Consider the following 22,436-nt stretch of genomic DNA (forward strand, 5'->3'; position numbering starts at 1 on the left):
GGGAAGCAAAGGTGGGGGGGTTGGGGGAAATGCTGCTGCACAGGGATCTGTAGGGGAAGGTAAATACCGCTGCTGCTGCTGCTGCTCAGAGAAGTAGGAAATACTGCTGCTGTTGCTGCACAGGGAAGTGAGGTTGGGGGAGGGAAATGTTGCTGCACAGGGAAATGAAGGGGGAGGGAATGTTACATATGGAGCAGGGAGAGAGACAGATAGAAATAAAGACAGACAGACAGCGGGAGGGAGGGAGACAGAAAGAAAGAAAGGAAGAAAGACACAGGGGCAGGAAGAGGGACAGAAAGACAGACCGAGAAAGAGGGTCAGGGAGAGAGAAATACAGCAGGAGGTAGGGAGAGAGAAAGAAAGAAAGACAGACAGACATCTATTCTAGTACCCGTTAATGTTAACGGGCTTAAAGACTAGTATATATATAAACTGCTTTGAGTGTGATTGTATAACTACAAAAAGGCAGTATCCCAATCCCATTATTTCATATCAGTGTGCTACTTGGTTGCCACAGTTTATACTGGCCCACTGAAGGCTTAGTGGTGTCTAACTCGACCTTCCTCTATCTTGTCTAGGTATAAAATGACCTGCGAATACACCTGGCCTAACCACCTCATGGCAACAGACCGTGATGCCTCCAAGGCCATTATTGACCAGCATGACTTCCAGGATGACGTGGCCTATGGTCTGACAAAGGTGTTTATCCGCACACCGCAAACTCTCTTCACACTGGAACATGAACGGGCACAGCTTATCCCCATCATTGTGCTCCTTTTACAAAAGGTAAGATGACAGAGTTGCAAGTGCAACTTTGATTTTCTAATCGTCTTTTCTAATTTGTATAACTGTGTTAAGTAGTTGATCTTGTAATCTGCCTAGAATCGCACAGAATACAAATTTTATTTTAAAAATGCACTTGTATTAGGGAAAAAAACACATGCAAAATCTCATTATTTGATTTATTTTTACATCAATGGAGCCAGGCTGACCTACGGCGCCTTTCGGAAAGTAATTGAAAGCGTACTGTTTGATCGATTCATCTCCTAATCAGAAGCTACACTAAATTTATATTTTCCTTCTGTCTAGTCCTTGTGTAATATGTTGTACCTTCACCATTTGCTTTCTGTAATTCGCTGATTGTCCAGCCCTCTTCGATGTGAACCGCCTAGAAGTCATCTGACTATGGCGGTATGAAGAATAAAGTTATTATTATTATTATTATACTAATATAATCTACCATAACAAGAAAATTATAGCTTAAGTTCAGCTCAAGTCCTCAAAATAGAATCCAAGAAGTAGAATCAGCGAGAAATAATAAAAAAATGCTAATTAAAAGAAAGCAAAGGATTCAATTAGCTGAGGAAGGATATCCATCAAATCAAAGAGCACTCATAGTTCCCCTTCTTTCAGGCAAGTCCCTGACAGGAAAGTTGTCAGTTGGGTAGGGTCAAAGAAAACATATTTTTTCATTTGATACTGTATCACACATTTACACGGGTGACGAAGGAAAAAAAGTCACCCCAAGAGCAATAACACCTGGTTTTAAGATCAGGAAGTCATGTCGACGTTTTTGTGTGTCCCGAGCCAGATATGGGAACATTTGTACCCAATAAATTTTTGTTGTTTATTTTTGAAAAAGAGTCTAAGTAACCAATTCTCATCTGGTGCTAAAGCAACTGTAGGAAGAAGCGTAGCCACTGTGGCCACTTCCCTGTCCGAAAGTTCCAACATTGTAGAGATACTAAGGGTTCCTTTTACGAAACCACGTTAGCGGCTTTATAGCACGCGGCTTTTTAGCGCACGCTAACCCCCGCGCTAGCCGAAAAACTACCGCCTGCTCAAGAGGAGGCGGTAGCGACTAGCGTGGACGGCAAATTAGCGTGCCCTATTACGCGCATTGAACCTCTAACGCAGCTTTGTATAAGGAGCCCTAAGTAGTTGCTGATCATCTTCTTGTAATTTTAATTGTTCTTCTCTTTTAATAGGTAGATAGTACACTTGGGTAAATGGTGGTAACAAATCTTCTGAAATTTCTAGCACCCTCATTATAATAGCGTTTCAGCCTGTCTCTAGGAGTTACTGTCGCAACTCTAGGAAAGTTCATCAATCTAAGATTGTTATTGTATCCGTAGAAGTTTCGTCAGCCGGAAGCCCGAAGTCATAATGCCTTTATACAGATCCATGGTGAGACCTCATCTGGAATATTGTGTACAATTCTGGAGGCCACATTATCAAAAAGATGTGCTGAGAATTGAGTCAGTTCAACGAATGGCCACCAGGGGCTCAAGAATCTCCCATATGAGGAAAGACTGAATAAATTGCAGTTATACTCACTCGAGGAACGTAGAGAGAGAGGGGACATGATTGAGACGTATAAATATATCACGGGCCGTATCGAGGTGGAAGACGATATCTTCCTTCTTAAAGGATCCTCGACCACAAGAGGGCATCCGCTGAAAATCAGGGGAGGGCAATTTCATGGTGACACCAGGAAGTATTTCTTCACCGAAAGGGTGGCCGATCATAGGAATGAACTTCCACTGCAGGTGATTAAGGCCAGCAGCGTGCAAGACTTTAAGAAAAAATGGGATACGCATGTGGGATTTCTAGCTGGGTGAAGTTATGAGGGTGGGTCATTAGGGTGGGCAGACTTGATGGGCTGTGGCCCTTTTCTGCCGTCATTTTCTATGTTTCTATGTTTTCTTCTTAGATTAATATTATGTCTCACCAATGTTTTTGTGATTTGTTTAGAAACTTTTATTTCCTGAGAAAAGTTCACTTTGGAATTTTTTAAATCTTGTAATTCAACTTTGAAATTCTTAATATCAGTTTCTTGAGTATTAACTTTATGCTCCAGCTGAGCCAGCTGGGGCTTAATTGATTTAGCCAGATCTATCACGAGATCCCAAATAGCATCAAGAGTTACCTTTCGGGGTTTCTCTAGTACTAAAGAAACTTTTTGAATTTCAATATGCTCACCAACCGGCATCTCCTCCTGGCAGTGATTCTCCTGTTTGCGGACTACTCGCTGAGTTGTCACATCCTCAGACTCCACAGGACTTCCCTGCGAATGCAGGGAGTCCAATTCCATGCTCCCCTCCGTGTTTCCAGTGGCCTTCGGGGAGAAGTGCACACCGCCTTCCGGTAACTCCTCCACCCATTGGGAGCTGGTGGTCTGAGGAGCAGGGGGAGGTGCTCTGGCATTGGGGCTCAAGGTGGTCTCCAAACCCAAGGAAACAGGCTCCGTCTCGCCTCTATGGAGCGTTTCCAGTGGGTGAGCCAACGCCGACGCCCCCGGGATGTCCTGCATTCGACACAGGAGCTCCTCAATAGTGCTGAATTCAGTTGGGCCAGGATGCCGCGAGGCTCCAGCAGCACTGCGGCCTCTCCTTTTTGGCATGCTTGGAGGTAAATATCTTTAGCAGAAAAAAGAAACAATAGCGAGCGAGCACCCTGTAGCGAACCGCTCAGCTAACAGGTTCATCGGCCATCTTGTATTTTATTTTCTGCTCGACTTTATCTTTCTGTACAAGTGGATACTTGATATGTTATTGAAAAATGATAAATAAATAATTTTTTAAAACAATAAAGTATTTCCCAAATCTAAAACATGTTTTACCTATGGAAATGACTGTTACATAATTGTGCATGAGCACAATCTTTTCTATTCAACTCTCTTACCCTTCTAGCTAGTAAACAAGCAGACAATCCTCTCATACCAGACATCAGGCAGACCCTACCAGTCTCTCTATCCCTCCCACTCTCAAACTACCCCTTCCACTCTCACTTTCACACTTTCACACTTTCAAACTATCTAAAAAAAAAAAAAAAATTTCTTAGAAATGGCAGGAAGAACGAGGAATGCGAAGACTACAATCAAGACCGGCAGCCCAGTCACAGAAGGGATCCAGGGGATGGCCTCGGTCCACGTGCAGACAGAGGGAGAACCAGGACAGAGGGCAGAGGTCTCTGCACAGACCGAGGCCCTCCCCATCCCCATCCCCAAGCAGACAATTACAGCCTCCACACAGACGGACGAGACAGACCAGCTAGATGGAGACATCCTACGTGAGCTGACGAGCCTAAGAGAGGAGGTGAAGCGCTTGAGGAGCATCAGGGAGGACGAGGCCTTCATCGACGAGGTCATCCAGGAGCTGTCCCAGATCACTGAGCAGGAGCCAGGCAAGATCATCCTCGAGACGCCCAAACTGACCAAACCTACAACTTTGGCACCAACGACTGGGGTGCAGGAGGAGGATGGGGACGCTGACTCCTGGCAGCTGGTAACCTCCTCCACGAGAAAACATGGAAGACCTTCTTCTTTTTCTTCCTTTTCTTCTCCTGTCTCCTTCTCTTGCACACAGGGCAGCCCTACATCGACCCCACTAATAACCTTGAGGAACAGATTCCAGATACTACAGGAAGGACCCGCGAGCGAGGCACAGGAGGTCAACATTCAGACAGTCCCAGTTCCAGAGACAACTGATCAGCTCCCCTTAAAGAAGCGTAGAGTAGTGGTCATTGGGGACTCCCTGCTGAGGGGCACCGAGGGACCAATCTGCAGACCGGATATGCAGTCGAGAGAGGTTTGCTGCCTGCCAGGGGCCAGGATCCAGGACGTGACCGCCTGCCTAGACCGACTCATCAGGCCCGAGGACTACTTCCCCATGCTCCTTATTCACGTGGGTACGAACGACACTGCCAGGAACACCCCAGAGAACTAAGGACTTTGGAGCCCTGGGTGAGAGGCTGAGGCAGATGGGAGCGCAGGTGGTCTTCTCCTCGATCCTCCCTGTAAGAGACAAGGGAAGAGCCAGGGAGGAGTGTATCCAGAGGACGAACGAGTGGCTACATGAATGGTGCAGGGACATGAACTTCGGCTTCCTGGACCATGGAGAGGCACTAAAGGGACTGCAGGGACCAGATGGACTCCACCTGACAAGGAGAGGCAAGAACGTCTTCGGACATCGACTAGCCCACCTCCTCCGAAGGGCTTTAAACTAGGTAAGTTGGGGGAGGGTACCCACTCATTTACTAGCGCAGTAAGTAATTTTCCAGGAGAGGTGAATCGACACTCCATTTCTGAAACCGAGGTAAGTTCACACAGTAAAAACAATCATACAAAAGCCACTCAAACTCAGGCGGGAAATTCTACACAGGGTCTTAGCAAACATAAAGTATGGAGGGCTATGTATGTTAATGCACACAGCTTAGGCAATAAAATTCTAGAATTAGAGACAGAGATAACGAATGCCGACCTCGATGTAATAGCGATATCTGAGACTTGGTTCACAGACTCACATGGGTGGGACATGGCTATACCAGGATACAACTTACTTCGTCGGGACAGAGAGGGAAGGATAGGGGGTGGGGTAGCACTATACACTAGAGATAACATCAAAGTCACCAGAATCACAGATGTCAACTACACCGGGGAATCACTCTGGGTGAACCTGGCCAGAGGAAACGAAAAATGCTTGTATCTGGGTGTAGTATACGGGCCCCCAAAACAGCAGGAAGACAGGGATATGGAACTAATCAAAGACATTGAGAACATCACTTTACGCCGGGACACGGTTCTGCTAGGGGACTTCAATATGCCCGATGCTGATTGGAAGACACTTTCCGCTACTACCAGCGGCAGCAGAAGGCTTTTAACCTCCATAAAAGGGGCGCGACTCAAACAAATGGTGCTGGAGCCCACCAGAGATCAGGCGACACTGGACCTGATACTCACCAACGGAGAAAGCGTTTCAGAAGTTTCGGTAGGCGATACACTAGCCTCCAGCGACCACAACATGGTATGGTTCAACATCAAGATAGGTTTCACTAGATCAAACACAGCAACAAAGGTCCTCGACTTTCGGGGCACTGACTTTAAACGCATGGGAGACTTCGTCCATCAGGCACTACAAAACCAAGCTGAAACCAATAATGTAGAGGCTATGTGGTCAATCCTGAAATGCACCTTGCATGAGGCAACAAACCGCTATATAAAAACAGTAAGCAAACGACGGAGAAAGAACAAGCCCCAGTGGTTCTCTGCAGAGATCTCGGATCTTGTCAAGGAAAAAAAAAAAAAAGCTTTTATTTCCTACAAGCATACAGGAAACAGGGTGACAAAAGAAGACTATCTGACCAGGTCTAAAGCAGTCAAAGCGGCAGTCAGAGAGGCCAAGATTCAAACAGAAGAACAACTAGCGAAAAACATTAAAAAAGGGGATAAATCCTTCTTCAGATACATTAGTGACAGGAAACGAAGCACAGATGGGATAGTACGTCTCAGGAAAACAGACGGGACCTATGCAGAAACGGATTCTGATAAAGCCAAACTACTAAATGAATACTTTTGCTCAGTCTTTACTTGTGAGGCGCCGGGGACCGGTCCACAACTGCAGGCAAGGCAAACCTCGGAAGACCCGTTTCAAAACTTCAAGTTTACACCCAGCAGCGTCCATGGTGAACTATCAAAACTCAAGGTGAACAAAGCCATGGGACCGGAAAATCTACACCCCAGGATTCTTAGGGAGTTGTGTGATGTCCTGGCGGAACCGCTATCCGTGCTGTTCAATCTTTCCCTAAGTACCGGAAAAGTCCCCATGGACTGGAAAACAGCTAACGTCATTCCATTGCACAAAAAAGGTTGCAGAACGGAGGCTGCGAATTACAGACCGGTCAGTCTCACCTCAATAGTGAGCAAACTCATGGAAAGACTTATTAAACAAGAATTAGATACGATCCTGACCGAGGAGAATCTACAGGATCCCCAGCAGCATGGATTCACAAAGGGAAGGTCCTGTCAATCCAATCTGATCAGCTTCTTTGACTGGGTTACAAGGAAACTGGATATGGGGAAGTCTCTAGACGTCGTGTACTTGGACTTCAGCAAAGCTTTTGATAGCGTCCCGCACCGCAGATTGTTGAGCAAGATGACTTCGATGGGATTGGGAGTGATATTGACGACATGGGTCAATGACTGGTTAAGCGGTAGAATCCAGAGGGTGGTGGTTAACGGTACCCCCTCCAATACATCGGAGGTGACCAGTGGAGTGCCACAGGGATCGGTCTTGGGACCGATCCTTTTCAAAATATACATAAGAGACCTGACTCAAGGGCTTCAAGGTAAAATAACACTATTCGCCGACGACGCCAAACTATGCAACATAGTAGATAACAGCACCTTACCCGACAGTATGGAGCAGGACCTGCTCTTATTGGAACATTGGTCCTCGACTTGGCAGCTGGGCTTTAATGCCAAAAAATGTAAGGTCATGCACCTTGGCAGCAAAAACCCATGCAGAACTTACACTCTGAATGGTGAGACCTTAGCTAGGACTAGGGCAGAACGTGATTTGGGAGTAATCATTAGTGCAGACATGAAAACTGCCAAGCAGGTGGAGAAAGCTGCATCCAAGGCTAGACAAATGGTGGGATGCATCCGTAGAGGTTTCGTCAGCCGGAGGCCCGAAGTCATAATGCCCCTGTACAGATCCATGGTGAGACCTCATCTTGAATATTGTGTTCAATTCTGGAGACCACATTATCAAAAAGATGTGCGGAGAATCGAGTCGGTTCAGCGAATTACCACCAGGATGGTCTCGGGACTCAAGAACCTCCCATATGAGGAAAGACTGAATAAACTGCAACTATACTCGCTCGAGGAACGTAGAGAGAGGGGGGACATGATTGAGACTTTTAAATATATCACGGGCCGCATTGAGGTGGAAGATGATATCTTCTTTCTTAAAGGACCTTCAACCACAAGAGGTCATCCGCTGAAAATCAAAGGTGGGCAATTTCATGGCGACACCAGGAAGTATTTCTTCACCGAAAGGGTAGTCGATCATTGGAATGAACTTCCTTTGCAGGTGATTAACGCCAGCAGCGTGCTCGATTTCAAAAAGAAATGGGATATGTATGTGGGATCTCTAGCCGGGTGAAGTCTGGGGGTGGGTCATTAGTGTGGGCAGACTTGATGGGCTACAGCCCTTTTCTGCCGTCATATTCTATGTTTCTATGTTTCATGCACATATAAAAAGCAGATGCTCTGAAAGATTGCATATAGATGTCCCATATAAGAAGCTTCCCCAGCCCCATTCATAAAATTCCCCTCCCTCCCTCCCACCTGCACACATACTGGATGGAAGGAAGAGATAAAGAAATGGCATATACTAGATGGGGGGGAGAAGAGAGTTAGTGAGATAGTGGAGGGGTGAAGGAAAGGGGTGGCAATCTGTGGGTAGACACAGTGAAAAGAGGGAAACTGAGGACTGAATAGTAAGAGAGAATTTAATTGAGACAGAAGCGGAAAATAGAGAAGAGAGACGCCAGAGCATTGGGGGGAAGGGGGAAGAAGACAAAAATATCAGATCTGAGTGGAGGAAATGAGAAGAAAGAGGGGGAGGGAAGGAGAGATGAAAGGAAAGAGATGCCAGACCATGAGGGGAACAGAGGGAAGAAGATGGATGCCAGACCAAGGGGGTGGGAGAGGGCAGGAGGAGAAATGGAAAGATGGAAGGGTGTTGGCAGACCGTTTCTGGGAGAGGCAGACAGTGAATGGAAGGAAGAACATGACAAGATGAGGAAAGCAGAAACCGGGCAACAAAGGTTGTTAGGTGCAATCAACTCGTGCTCGAGTCCTAGTCCAATGTTAGATGAATATTGGAGAAGAGCAAAGAATACCAAAACCCCCTATACCTTTGCTTTGACTACAGCAAAGCTTTTGACTGTGTGGATTACAATAAACTATGGAAAACTCTAGTGCAAATGGGAATACCCAAATACATAATTGAGCTGATAGAGAGCCTATATGAAAATCAAGATGACAAACGTAGAAATAAAATTATATTTTAAATTTTTTTGCTTTAGGATAAAGTAGTATTGTAGCTGTGTTGATAAATGTTTATAAATAGAAAATGGAAATACGGTGATCATTTTTTTTGGACTAATTTTAATACATTTTTGACTAACTTTCAAAGACCAAATTCTCCTTCCTCTGGTCAGGACAGGATACTGTAACAGTAGTATACTTTACTGACCTAAGGAAAGAGGGTTTGACCTCTGAAAGCTAATTAAAAAATGTATTAGTTCAATAAAAGGTATTATCTTATTTTCCATTTTTTGTTTTATTTGTTAATTTGTAAAGTGATTTGTTATTTCTCTTTTTTCAAATTTACATCTGCTATCTTTATATTTTGTTCAGTATTGGGGTTATGCACCATTGTTTCTTCACCCCCTAAACTGTACCGTTCCTTCGGTCTGTAGCACAAGTCGGCATGCTGAATGCCTATGATCGTCAGAACAGCACTGAAGATTCAGCCTGCCAGCCAGCGCTAAAAACCTCTTCTGTGCTTTTGTTAAAAAAAAAAGAAAAGGGAGGGTGTTAGTTTGTGATTCCATACTGGGTGAGGGTGGTTCTGTGTCCTGTGTCCTGTGTCCTGTGTGTATGAAAGACATGGTTTTCTGTTAGCATTGACCAGCCTTGTTTGGCGAAATGCATCAGGCATGGTTCCTGGCAGCACATTGAATAAACCTGATTTGAATCTCCTTATTGTCTGCCAATCTTCTTTTGTTCCACGTTGGATTCTTTGGTGGACCACTTGCCTTGTTGTTTTGCTACAAATTAACATACATGGAGTGGAACGTACCAGAGGATATGCAGTTTTGGTTGTTTATACATACAGTGGTCTCAACTCGCGGCCCGCCAGGTACTATTTTGAGGCCCTCGGTATGTTTATCATAATCACAAAAGTAAAATAAAATAGTTTCTCGATCATATGTCTCTTTAGCTATAAATTACAATATTATTATTAAGGCTTAGCTAAAAGGGAAGATTTATAAACTATAAAGAGTTTTACCTCATGCAAAATTATCATTTCTTTAATAAAGGCATTAACTATTTTTTTCTGAGGCCCTCCAAGTACCTACAAATCCAAAATGTGGCCCTGCAAAGGGTTTGAGTTTGAGACCACTGACATAGAGGGAGGCAGTTGAGAGGAGTTGCAAACTTGGTTATGAATATAGACATGTTTCGGATAGTATTACTGCTTTACAATGCATTTGAACACTTTTATATACTTATGGAAAAGGTTCAGAGTTAAAGTCCTGGGCAAGTAGGTGGGAAGGGAAGGAAGGGGGGGATTAGTTCAGAGATGTTTGGGGCTTGCATAGAGCTAAAACTGTACACTGGCACTGGTTTGGTAATCTTTGTTGTTTGTTTTGAATTTTAAAATAAAAGAAAAAAAGAAATACAAGTGGAAATAAAGAAGTAAATAAAACACAGGTAAATAAATGGGGTGGGGCGGGGCTAAGGGGCCCAGCGTCCAGTGCAAATTACACTCATATATTTCACATTGACATGTAAGTGGGAGTCCGGCCTGTGTCCTGTCCATGTGATTGCCCTTGTAAGTTAAGTGCTATTCTGGAAATACCCACTTAATTGCCCTGCTAGAATAAATGTGAATGCCCAGGTTATAAAATTACCCTTCACATAAATGCAGCTAACACAAAACAAGGGCCCCCTAACCCCGTCCCACCCACTTGTGGCCTAGGGGCCCTCGAAGAATTAATCCTGCCCTGACAATTTGCCAGAGTTATTACAGTGCAAAGTTTTAAAATGCAAGCTTTTATCCTAATGTGACACATAAGAAGTTGCCTCCACTCAGCCTCGGTCAGACCGAGGTCCATCTCGCCCAGCGGTCCGCTCCCACGGCGGCCCATCAGGTCCGTGACCTGTGAAGTGGTTTCTGACCACTTCTATAACCTACCTCAAGTTCTATCTGTACCCCTCTATCCCTTTATCCTCCAGGAACCTATCCAAACCCTCCTTGAACCCCTGTACAGAGTTCCGGCCTATCACATCCTCCGGAAGCGCGTTCCATGTGTCCACCACCCTCTGGGTAAAAAAGAACTTCCTAGCATTTGTTCTAAACCTGTCCCCTTTCAATTTCTCCGAGTGACCCCTAGTGCTTGTGGCTCCCCACAGTTTGAAGAATCTATCCTTATTCACTTTCTCTATGCCCTTAAGGATTTTGAAGGTTTCTATCATGTCCCCTCTAAGTCTCCTCTTCTCCAGGGAGAACAGCCCCAGCATTTTTAACCTGTCGGCGTATGAAAAATTTTCCATACCTTTTATCAGTTTAGTCGCCCTCCTCTGCACTCCCTCGAGTACCGCCATGTCCTTCTTGAGGTACGGTGACCAGTATTGAACACAGTACTCCAGGTGCGGTCGCACCATTGCGCGGTACAGCAGCATGATGACTTCCTTCGTCCGGGTTGTGATACCCTTTTTGATGATGCCCAGCATTCTGTTAACTTTCTTTGAGGCTGTCGCACATTGCGCCGATGGTTTCAGTGATGTGTCGACCATCACCCCCAGGTCCCTTTCCAGGTTACTCACCCCTAGCAGTGTTCCCCCCATTTTGTAGCTGAACATCGGGTTCTTTTTCCCTACATGCATGACCTTGCATTTCTCTACGTTAAAACTCATTTGCCACTTTTTTGCCCAGTCTTCCAGTCTCGTTAGGTCCCTTTGCAGGTCTTCGCAGTCTTCCGTGTTTCTAACCCTGTTGCAGAGTTTGGTGTCATCAGCAAATTTGATAACCTCACATTTAGTCCCTGTCTCCAGATCATTAATAAATATGTTGAACAGTAGGGGTCCCAGCACCGACCCCTGCGGAACTCCGCTCGTGACCGGTTGCCAATCTGAGTATTTGCCCGTTACTCCAACCCTTTGTTTCCTGCCCGCCAACCAGTGTTTGATCCATCGGTAGATATCCTCTTGCACCCCGTGGTTCCACAGCTTTTTAAGTAGCCGTTCGTGAGGTACCTTGTCGAAGGCTTTTTGGAAGTCAAGGTAAATGATGTCTATGGATTCCCCCTTATCCATCTGACTGTTTATTCCCTCAAAGAAGTACAGCAAATTCGTGAGGCATGACCTTCCTTTGCAGAAGCCATGCTGGCTCTCCTTCAGTTGTCCATTGTTTTCTATGTGTTCGCAGATTGTGTCCTTTACCATTGCTTCCATCATCTTTCCTGGAACCGAGGTCAAGCTCATAGGCCTGTAGTTCCCCGGGTCACCCCTTGATCCCTTCTTAAAGATGGGCATGACGTTTGCTATTTTCCAGTCCTCTGGGATCTCCCCAGTTTTTAGGGAGAGGTTACATATTTGGCGAAGTGTCTCTGCTATTTCGTTTCTCAGTTCTTTTATTACCCTTGGGTGGATGCCGTCCGGGCCCGGTGATTTGTCGCTCTTTAGTCTGTCTATCTGTCTGAGGACATCCTCTTTGCTTACCTCTAGTTGTACCAGCCTTTCGTCGTGCTCTCCGTTTATAATCTCCTCGGGTTCTGGGATATTGGATGTGTCCTCTCTGGTGAAGACTGACGAGAAGAATTTGTTTAACCTTTCAGCTATCTCTTTTTCCTCCTTTATCGCTCCTTTCCTGTCTCCATCGTCCAGTGGTCCTACTTCCTCTCTAGCTGGTTGTTTCCCTTTCACATACCTGAAGAAGGGTTTGAAGTTTCTTGCTTCTCCTGCCAGTCGTTCCTCATATTCTCTCTTTGCTTTCCTGACCTCTCGATGACATTCTTTCTGGTGTCTTTTGTGCTCTTCCTGGTTTTCCTTTGTTGGTTCCATATCGAGGATCTAGTACCAATAGTATTTATATCAACCTCAGGTGGTGAGATTTAAACATGCACCTTATGAGATTGGAGAGTTGCAATGTGTCTGGATTCCTCAGTTAGCTGTGTGCAATGAGGTGCTTTGATCGATGCAGAGTCTGAATGGCATTCAGCTTTAGAATTCTCTTGAAAGCAATTAGCTCCTTTACACACCGTGAAGTGTAAAAAGAGAAAGTATTGTCCTTGGTTTTCGACTGAAGTGAGGCAGGCCAAAAGGGAGCTTCGCAAATTTGAGTGGCGATGGAGGTAATGACCTGATGCGTTTATGCAAGAAAGCTATTTGCTGGCCATGGCAGTTACAAACCTTTGGTTGTGTCTGTTAAAACGAAAATTTTGATGAAACGATTGCTTCTGTATTGTTTATTGTACATTTGATATCCCGCTTAATGCAGTAGTTCAAAGCGGCTTACAAACTAAAATGAAATTAGGTACGTGAGAAAAACTACCCTATCTGTCCTGAAGGCTCACAATCTAGCTACAGTACCTGATTATAATAAAAATATATAATACAATTCCAAGGTGGCGATAAGTTACATTTCAAAAAGAAATTAAAAAAAAAACCCAGCAAAAATAATTAAAGATAAAAAAAATAGAAAGAAAGAAAGAAGATAAAAAATTAAAATAAATAAATAAAACAAATTTAAATAGATAGAAACATAGTCCAGCATAGACAGTCTCTGAAGCGGCCTGATAGTAAGTTCAGTCTGTAGATCGGCACAAGATATAAAGAGCCTAAGGAATTGTTTTCAATTGTCAATTCTTTAATAACTCCTGTGATTGATTAAAAAAAATATATTACTAACTGTGATCAGTTTGCCGGTTACTTTCAATCAAAGTCACAAGACAAAGAATGTTATAATGCCCCTATATTGTTCCATGGTGTGACCTCATCTGGAATATTGCGTTCAATTCTGGTCTCCTTATCTCAAGAAAGATATAGTGACACTAGAAAAGATTCAAAGAAGATCAACCAAGATGATAAAGGGGATGGAACGCCTCTCGTATGAGGAAAGACTAAAAAGGTTAGGGTTCTTCAGCTTGGAAAAAAGATGGCTGAGGGGAGATATGATTGAAGTCTAGAAAATCCTGAGTGGAGTAGAATGGGTACAAGTGGATCGATTTTTCATACTTGTGGAGTATGCTGGTCTTTCCTTTGTCTCTGCAGTGGTTATCTGGTCACTTTGGATACCTTTTTTGGGACATATACCTGTTTTCACATTGTCTAACTTACAACGTCTAAGTTTCATCCAGGATGTCTAGTAAAACTTTTGATTATCCCCGCAGAACGTCTATGTTGGGTCACATCCCACTCAAATACTACCCTGACCACTTCTCCGGATACGCCTCTTTCAGCTCTGGGCTCACAGTGGCATTCAAAGGCATAAGAAGTCCCGCTGCACGTCCAGAAAGTCGATTTAGTTATCGGCACTTGGACGAGCTGTCTATTAGAATGTCAAAATGCTGACTTAGGCGGGTTTTTAGAGGTTTTAAAGTTTTGATTATGAATCCCTTAGAGTACTTGATTACTATTTGCTGTAAACTGCTTAAATATTTTTTATTTTATTATTATTAATTTATATTTGGCATACCCTTCAATTCTATGCGTATTACAAATTATTCAGGTACTCAAGCATTATTCTTTAACTGTCCCAACGGCCTCCCACTCTATGTAATATACCTATATATAAGCTTCATACATATCACATTCACACGTAAGTGGGAGTCAGGCCTGTGTCCTCTCCTGTGATTGCCCATGTAAATTAAGTGCTATTCTGCAAATACCCACTTAATTGCCCTGCTAGAATAAATCTGAATGTCCAGGTTATAAAATTACCCTTCACATAAATGCAATTAACACAAAACAAGGATAAAGAGCAGAATACGTATTTCTGATGTTTGCTTCCACTCTCTCTTGAGCACCTTCATCTCCCTACTGAGCTGATGCCGGGCTCCTTGGGTCTGATATTCAGCCAGTGGTGATCAGGGTTTTGTTGACCGCCACTGGCCGTTAAACTAGGGTTACCAAATTTCCTCTACAAGAAAAATAAAGAGGACACCTGGTCCCACCCAGTTCTTCCTCACAGCCCCGCCCCATTCCAGTAGCGTAGTGAGGGTAGGTGTCTACAGCGGTGGTGCGCCCCCTCCCCCACCATGCGTGCAGCCCTTTCCTTCCCCCATACCGGCATGAATAGCATTTCCAACCTGCTGCCCATGCTGGACTCAGCTCTCCCTCTGATGTCACTTCCTAGTCCCGCGTTACAGAGTGCATATCCTCTTTCCCCACAGAAACAGACATCAGGATTGCTTTCTGGGAACCTTGTTAACTCTCTGTGATTGTGCTAGGGAAATGGGAAGCATACTCTCCCTTCTTCCAGAGGTTCTGAATTCTGCCAGTTGCAAGGAGATAGCTATGTTGTTTTGTAAGTGTAACCAGCTTCACTTCAATGTCTTTTCTGAGAGAGATTACCCCGTGGATCTGCATACAAACTCTTCTCAGTGCTCTGCTCTTTTACAAACTGGACACAAACTCTACTGTTCCAAAGAATTGTATTCACTGTCATCTAGAATGGAATAAATACAGAGAATAACTCCTTGTTGGTCAGGTCTTCAATACTGAAAATATATAAAATGTAGGAGGGACATATGGACCAATACATATTGTATTCTTCCTGTAGTTCTGATACAGATAACATACTGAATCTGTGTTACTTGCAACTGTAATATCAGTTCCATTCCATGGACAATCCTTTCCTAAATGTTAAGTCCAGCTAGCCCATCTCTCCCAGCCACAAACATGAAATGATGAACCACTCAGGCACTTTTTCTGCCCCTTCCTAGCTCCCCTAGTCTCTTACACCATCCACTGGGTCTTCATGGTGCTGGAGAGATTCACAATTGCTTCTGCCTCACCAGAACTGTTTTTCAAAATAGTGCCAACATCAGAACAGTTTCAGAATTGGGACCAAGATTATAAATGTTAAGCTGACTTGGAGAAAACTGATTTATTTGCATTCTTTCATTTAACTTTTACACAGATTTGTGAGAGAATTTTTTTCCAAACTGATGATCCAAGAATACAGGTATTTGTTACGCTGGGTGACCATCCTATGCACTCAGGTATCCCAGAATGCATTGTTCTGTACTGCATCAACATCCCACTCAGCTTCCTGACCATTGTCAGTTACCATGGCAACCAGAGGCTCTAACTAGCAGACCTTATACTGTATAGAACATCTATGGATTTTCATTGCAGATTGACCATTTTTAAAGCATTGTTTTATTGTATTAATGTGGGTGAGAGATATTTTTTTAAAATTTTATCAAGGTCAGGATTGTTAGGCTGACAACCATGGTAATGACATTATTGAGAGCAATTTTAAGGAAGGTCTTCTATTTGCCAAATCTGATTTACACATAGCAAGCAGACTATTTATTTATTTATTCAATTTTCTACATCGCTCTCCCAGGGGAGCGCAGAATGGTTTACATGAATTTATTCAGCAAAAGTGAAAGACTGCAAATAAATCATTTTTCTCCAAGTCAGCTTAACATTTATAATCTCATTCCCAATTCTGAAACTGTTCTGGTGTTGGTACTATTTTGAAAACTAGCTCTGGTGAGGCAGAAATAATTGGGAATCTCTGTCCTGGCAAGCTCACAATCTATCACGGTATAGCGGTATATAAGAAATAAATTATTATTATTATAATGTGCCAGAAACTGTATTCAATTCTGATGAAACTCATACAAATCTCTGCAACACTGGATGATGTAATGGGTCAATTTGACAAATTAAACAGCAGCAATTCTCCTGGACTGGATGGTATATATCCTAGAGTGCTGAAAAATGAACTTGCACAGCTATTGTTAACAATTTGTAATTTTCTTTAAAAACCAGCATATTACCAGAAAACTGGAGGGTGACCAAGGTGATGCTGATTTTTAAAAAGGGTTCCAGAGGTAATCTGGGAAATTATAGACCGGTGAGTTTGACATCAGTGCCGGACAAAATGGTAGAGACTATTATAAAGAACAAAATGACTGAAATGACAGACTATTATAAAGAACAAAATGACAGAACATATATGTAAGCATGGATTAATGAGAGAAAGCCAATATGGTTTTAGTCAAGGAAAATCTTGCCTCACCAACCTGCATTTCTTTGAAGGGGTGAATGAACATGTGGGTGAACCGGTTGATATTGTGTATTTGGATCTTCAAAAGGCATTTGTCAAGGTATCTCATGAAAGACTTCTGAGGAAATTAGAAAGTCATGGGATGGGGGGGGGGGGGTAATGTCCTATTATGGATTAAGAACTGGTTGAAAGAAAACAGAAAGGAGTGGCTAAAGCAGCTAGGGCTCTTCAGCTTGGAGAAGAGAGTTCAGAGGTGATATAATCGAGGTCTATAAAATAATGAGCTGAGTGGAAAGGGTACCGTAGATGTGAATCGCTTGTTCACTCTTTTCAAAAATACTAGGACTAGAGGACATGTTATGAAGCTACTAAGTAGTAGATTTAAAACAAACTGAAGAAAATATTTCTACACACAGTGTGTAATTAAACTCTGGAATTCTTTGCCGGACAATGTGGTGAAATCAGTTAGCTTAGCGGGGTTTAAAAAAGATTTGGATAATTTCCTAAAAGAGCAGTCCTTAGGCCATTATTGAGATGGCTTGGGGAAATCCACTGCTTATTCCTAGAATAAGTAGCATAGAATCTGTTTTGCTGCTTGGAATCTAGCTAGGTACTTGTGACCTGGGTTGGCCACTGTTGGAAACAGAATATCGAGCTTGATGGACCTTCAGTCTGTCCCAGTATGACAATTCTTATCTTCTTATGTACTTAGGGCAATGGAAGGATTAAGGTCACAAGGAGCAGTGTGGGTTTGAACCCACATCCTTTGGGTGCTGATGCTGCAGCTCTAACCACTGCACCACATTCTCAGTCATAGTATGGTAAAAGCTAGCATGGCAAAACATTTACAAAGATGGCAAAACATAGTTGACAAAGCATGGTAAAACATAATATGAAAAAACATGGTACGGTGAGACATAGCATGGCGAGTATAGTTTGTTAAAACATAGCATTTCTAACATAGTATGAAACAACTTGGCAAATATGGTAAGTGTGCATGACAAAACATAGCATGGAAGACATGGAACGGTGAACATTGTGTGGCAAACATGGCATGAGATCGTAGCATGGCAAACATAATATGGTAAATACTAGCTTTATAGCCCGTTACATTAACGGGTGCTAGAATATATGTGTGTTTGTCTTTATTTCTTTCTCTCTCTGTCTCCTTAGCCGCTTTTTCCTGTCCATTCTCCCTTATTTTTACCTCCCCTGTGTCCACCACCACCCCTTCACTGCTCCCCTTATCCAGCAGCAGCCCTTCTCCCTTTGTTTTATCTCCCCCCTGTCCATCAGCACCTCTTCCTGCTCCCCCTGTCCAGCAGTAAGCCTCCCTTCATTTTTCCCCCGTGTCCATCATCACCTCTTCCTGCTCCCTCTGTCCAGCAGTAGGCCTCCCTTCATTTTCCCCCTGTCCATCAGCACCTCTTCCTGCTCCCCATGTCCAGCAATAGGCCTCCCTTCATTTCCCCCACCCCTGTCCATCAGCACCCCTTCCTGCTCCCCCTGTCCACGGGAGTTAGTACAGGGCCGGTGTCTGCCATTCTCCCCAGAGTCCTTGCGCCCCCCCCCCCCTTCCTTTCCCACGGACCTGACTACCTACCCGGCGATTCAAGCAGCATGTGCAACAGTCTTCACACACTGCTTCGGGTCCTTCTACTGCCCTGATTTGCTCTGCCACGTCCCTGATGACATCATCAGGGACGTGGCAGAGCAAATCAGGGAAGTAGAAGGGCCCGAAGCAGCGTGTGAAGACTGTTGCACACGCTGCTTGAATCGCCAAGGTAGTCGGGTCCGCGGGAAGGGGGGTGAGCGGAAAAGGACACGGACTCCTGTGGTCTGTTGCGGAGGGTGGCCAGGCTCCATTTCAGCCACAGGGAAGGCTCACTGCCCCAGCTCCTTACCCGTCCGCAGCCCGGGCCAGGCCTCCCGCGCTTTCTCAGCGGCCCGGCTCGCTCGGTTGTTGTTTTTTTTTACTCCGCTTCCTGCATTCGCTGCTCTCAGTGACGTAATAAGCACGCATGCGCACTTGTCTTACCAAATCCCGACTGAAAAGGGATCAGGGAACACGCGAGGCAAGTGCACATGCGCGGCTAGCATTTTATTATTTAAGATGGCGTATGATATAGTACAGTAGGACAAAGATGGCGAACAGTATGACATAGTGTGGTAGAACATTGTATGACAAAATATGGCATGGTCAGACATAGGATGAAGCACATCAGCATTTGAGACTCGAGAAAGTGGAGGGTCGGGGCCCTTTGTCAGACGGTCCTGGGAATTTGGATTGGCGCACTCTCATAGAGGGTCAGAATGCACCATCATACTCGTATATACATGTATAAATGGATCCATATCCATTTGTACTTGTCATATTCCTTGAGGCAGAGCCGGAGCTTGGGGTTTGCAATGACATGAGGACAAATATGTCCCTGTCGGATCTATCTCCATCCCTGTCCCATCTCCACGAGTTCTATCCCTGTCTTTGCCCCAACTCTGCAAGCTGTGTCCTCATCTGCACAAGCCTCAAACACTTTAAAACCATAAGTGTTCAGTGCTTGTGTAGATGAGGACAGAATTTGCAGGGACAGGACAGGGATGGAGATAGATCCCGCAGGGACAGGGACAAATATGTCCCCTTGTCATTCTCTGGTTTGCACATGCATCTTGCAAAATGCAAAAGTATATATACATAATCTAGCAATCTGGCAGACATAGAATTGTGTATTGATACCTACTCCAGAGCTGGTGTATATATATATATATATATATATATATATAAGATGGCAAATTCTATATAGTCTGGCTAAAGTTAGATGCCTATATTGACATGCCTAGCCGATGTAGGTGCTATCTTAATTAATAGGTTTCATTGGTGATGATAATTAGCACTTAACACCTCATAATTGGCTTTAATTAGACAATTGAACATTTGACACCTAGCTCAAAAAACGCAGGTCTTTAAAAAAAAGGGGGGGATGGAACTTGATATATGTTTATGTTTATTAAAAACTTTCTATACCACATAACAGCCTAAAAAAGGATCCAAGCGGTGTACAATATATAATACACATTCATCAAGGAAGGGACTCCATTTAAAAATAGGATAGAAAAAGCTGAAGATCCAAGATGGCTGCAGACCCTTCCGGCTGAGTAACACGCCGAAGAGTCTTACCTCTAACAATCTTTAACTCGCTGCTCGAGACTTCTGCCTTTTCTTCATGCCGAAACGAAGAGGACGCAGTGCCGCTGGAGCCTCGCGGCAGTCCGGTGCAGCAGTGTTCGGCAATATCGAGGAGATTCTCCGACGTATGCAGGAGACACCCCGGGCGTCGGGGGTCCCGCTGGAGTCGCAACGGAGGAGCGGAACGGATGTTAACTCCCTGGGCTTAGAAACAACATTAAGCCCCGACGCCAGAGTACCTCCCCCTCCGCCTCAGGTTACCAGCTCCCCACGAGAGGAGGTGCTGTTGGAGCATGAGCAGTGCTCTCCCTCGGAGGCCACAGAGATCAGAGAGGGGAGACTGGAGACTAACTCTCCTTTTCAGGAGAGTTTAGAAGAGTCTGAGAGCCTAACAACTGAAGGGGTAATATGGAACCAGAGGAATGCTGTTCAAGAAGGAACATCAATATCAACCGGTGAGACTTCTCATATTATTAATGCTTTTCATATTGAAAAACCCAGAGAGGTAACCCTGGACTCCCTTTGGGATCTGGTGGCAGATTTGGCAAAATCTGTGAAACCCCAACTGAGAGGTTACGATGGGGAATTTAAAAGTTGAATTTGATGAATCTAAAAGCTCCATAGAAAATATCCATCAGGAGTTAAAAGTTTCTAAACAGATTAGAGAAACACTAATTAAAGATAATACTAACTTGAGAAGGAAGCTGGAATCCTTAGAAAATTCCTCTAGAAATAATAACCTCAGATTAATTAACTTTCCGAGGATTGCAACAATATCACCAAGAGACATAGTGAAACGTTATATGATGGAAATATTGGAAATTTCTGAAGATATGTTGCCACCTCTTACGCAGGCTTATTATCTACCTATCAAAAGAGAGGAACAGCAGCGTTTACAAGAAAAGGACCAGCAACCGTTAGATGTTACTGCAATATTGGAGCGTTCTGACATAGAAATGGCTATCCCAGCAACACTGTTGATTACAGTAGCCCTTAGCACCAGATAAAAACTGGTTGCTTAGGCTTTTCTTCAAAAATAGACTTAAGAAATTTATGGGACTTAAAATATTGATTTTTCCAGATCTGGCTCGAGATACACAAAAAAGGAGACGTGAATTTCTTCTTCTAAAACCAGGAGTTATAGCTTTGGGGGCGACTTTTTATCTTCAATACCCTTGTAAATGTGTGGTACAATATCGTATGAAAAAATATGTTTTCTTTGATCCAAGCCAGTTGACAACATTCTTGTCTACAGCACCTCAGGTTTAAGGGGGAATAAGAGGATAATTGATTATTGTTAACCTGTCTCAGTCTAAAGGGCCTATTTTCTTTTATATAACAATTTAGTTTGTTAATATTACCTTAAATTTCCACTATGTATACCTTGGATCCTTATTGTGGACTAGAGTTGAAGTTAAGCTATAATGATTTTCTTTGTAACAAGTTTGGGATGTAGAAATGTTTAAATTAGTACTTTGTTGGCTTATCTTTATTTTTCTGTACAAGTGATACTTGAATTGTAAATTGAAAATTATAAATAAATAAATAAAAAAATAGGATAGAAAAGAGTAAAAGCAAAAGTTTTTAAAAAAATTTTTTTTCCTAAAATGCTAAGCAATCAAGATCTCCATAATAATAATTCTAATAGCAATTCTAATAAAAACAAACAATCAAATCTCAGTAAACCATAATTAATACTTACAGTTAAAAAATTGTTTTTCCATATTAAAAATTAATCGTTATATAAAGACAGATTACAGTCCCAAACTCAATTATTCAATTTTGAGAAAGCCAATTGAAATAAATGCGCTTACTGTTTACATGGAGGAAAGAAGTGTTAAGTGACTTGTCTAGAGTCAAAAGGAGCTGTGGTGGGAATTGAACCCATAACCTCAAGGTACTAATTCAGCTGCTGTAATCACTAGGTCACTCTTCCACTCCAAGTCTGCACCTAGTCCAAAGTGCCAACCTAAAAGTGTGTGTGGTTAGGGGGTGGATCATGGCTGTTTTCTTTGTGAATTAGGCACCCTAGCTTAGGTGCAGGTATTTATGACAAGAAAACTCTGGCATAGGTTGGGATGCTGAGGTTAGGCAGTGCTAAGCATGATTCTACACAGTGTGTCTAACTTTTATAGAATCGCACTTAGCAGCGTACTTATAGGGGGGCTATATAGATTTGTTATTGTTATCTTATGGTAAATGTACAGAAACTTAATAGTTTTGGCGCTGCCATTGGGAGTGGTTTTGGGGGGGTTATAACCCCCCTATTATACAGAAAATGTAACTTTTTCCCTAAAATTAGATAAAAAGTTACATTTTCTGTATAATGTGGGGGTTACACCCCCCAACACGGCAGCGCGAACACCATTAAGTAAAGTGGGGGGGGGCACAAACTCAGGACACAGATGGAAGGGAGGGGGCATGAACTTGGGACA

At 43.5% G+C, this 22,436-nt stretch overlaps 1 protein-coding gene across 1 annotated transcript in view; it reads left to right on the forward strand.

The window, feature by feature from the left end:
* Positions 1 to 22,436, forward strand: part of MYO1G (myosin IG) — a 348,860-nt gene that overhangs the window by 224,228 nt on the left and 102,196 nt on the right. Inside the window, exon 17 of the mRNA XM_033931919.1 lies at positions 579 to 786. Within this exon, the coding sequence (XP_033787810.1) occupies positions 579 to 786 (208 nt within the window). The remainder of the gene's footprint in view (positions 1 to 578; positions 787 to 22,436) is intronic.

This window comes from Geotrypetes seraphini, chromosome 2 (assembly GCF_902459505.1).
Source record: "Geotrypetes seraphini chromosome 2, aGeoSer1.1, whole genome shotgun sequence".
Lineage (NCBI taxonomy): Eukaryota > Metazoa > Chordata > Amphibia > Gymnophiona > Dermophiidae > Geotrypetes > Geotrypetes seraphini.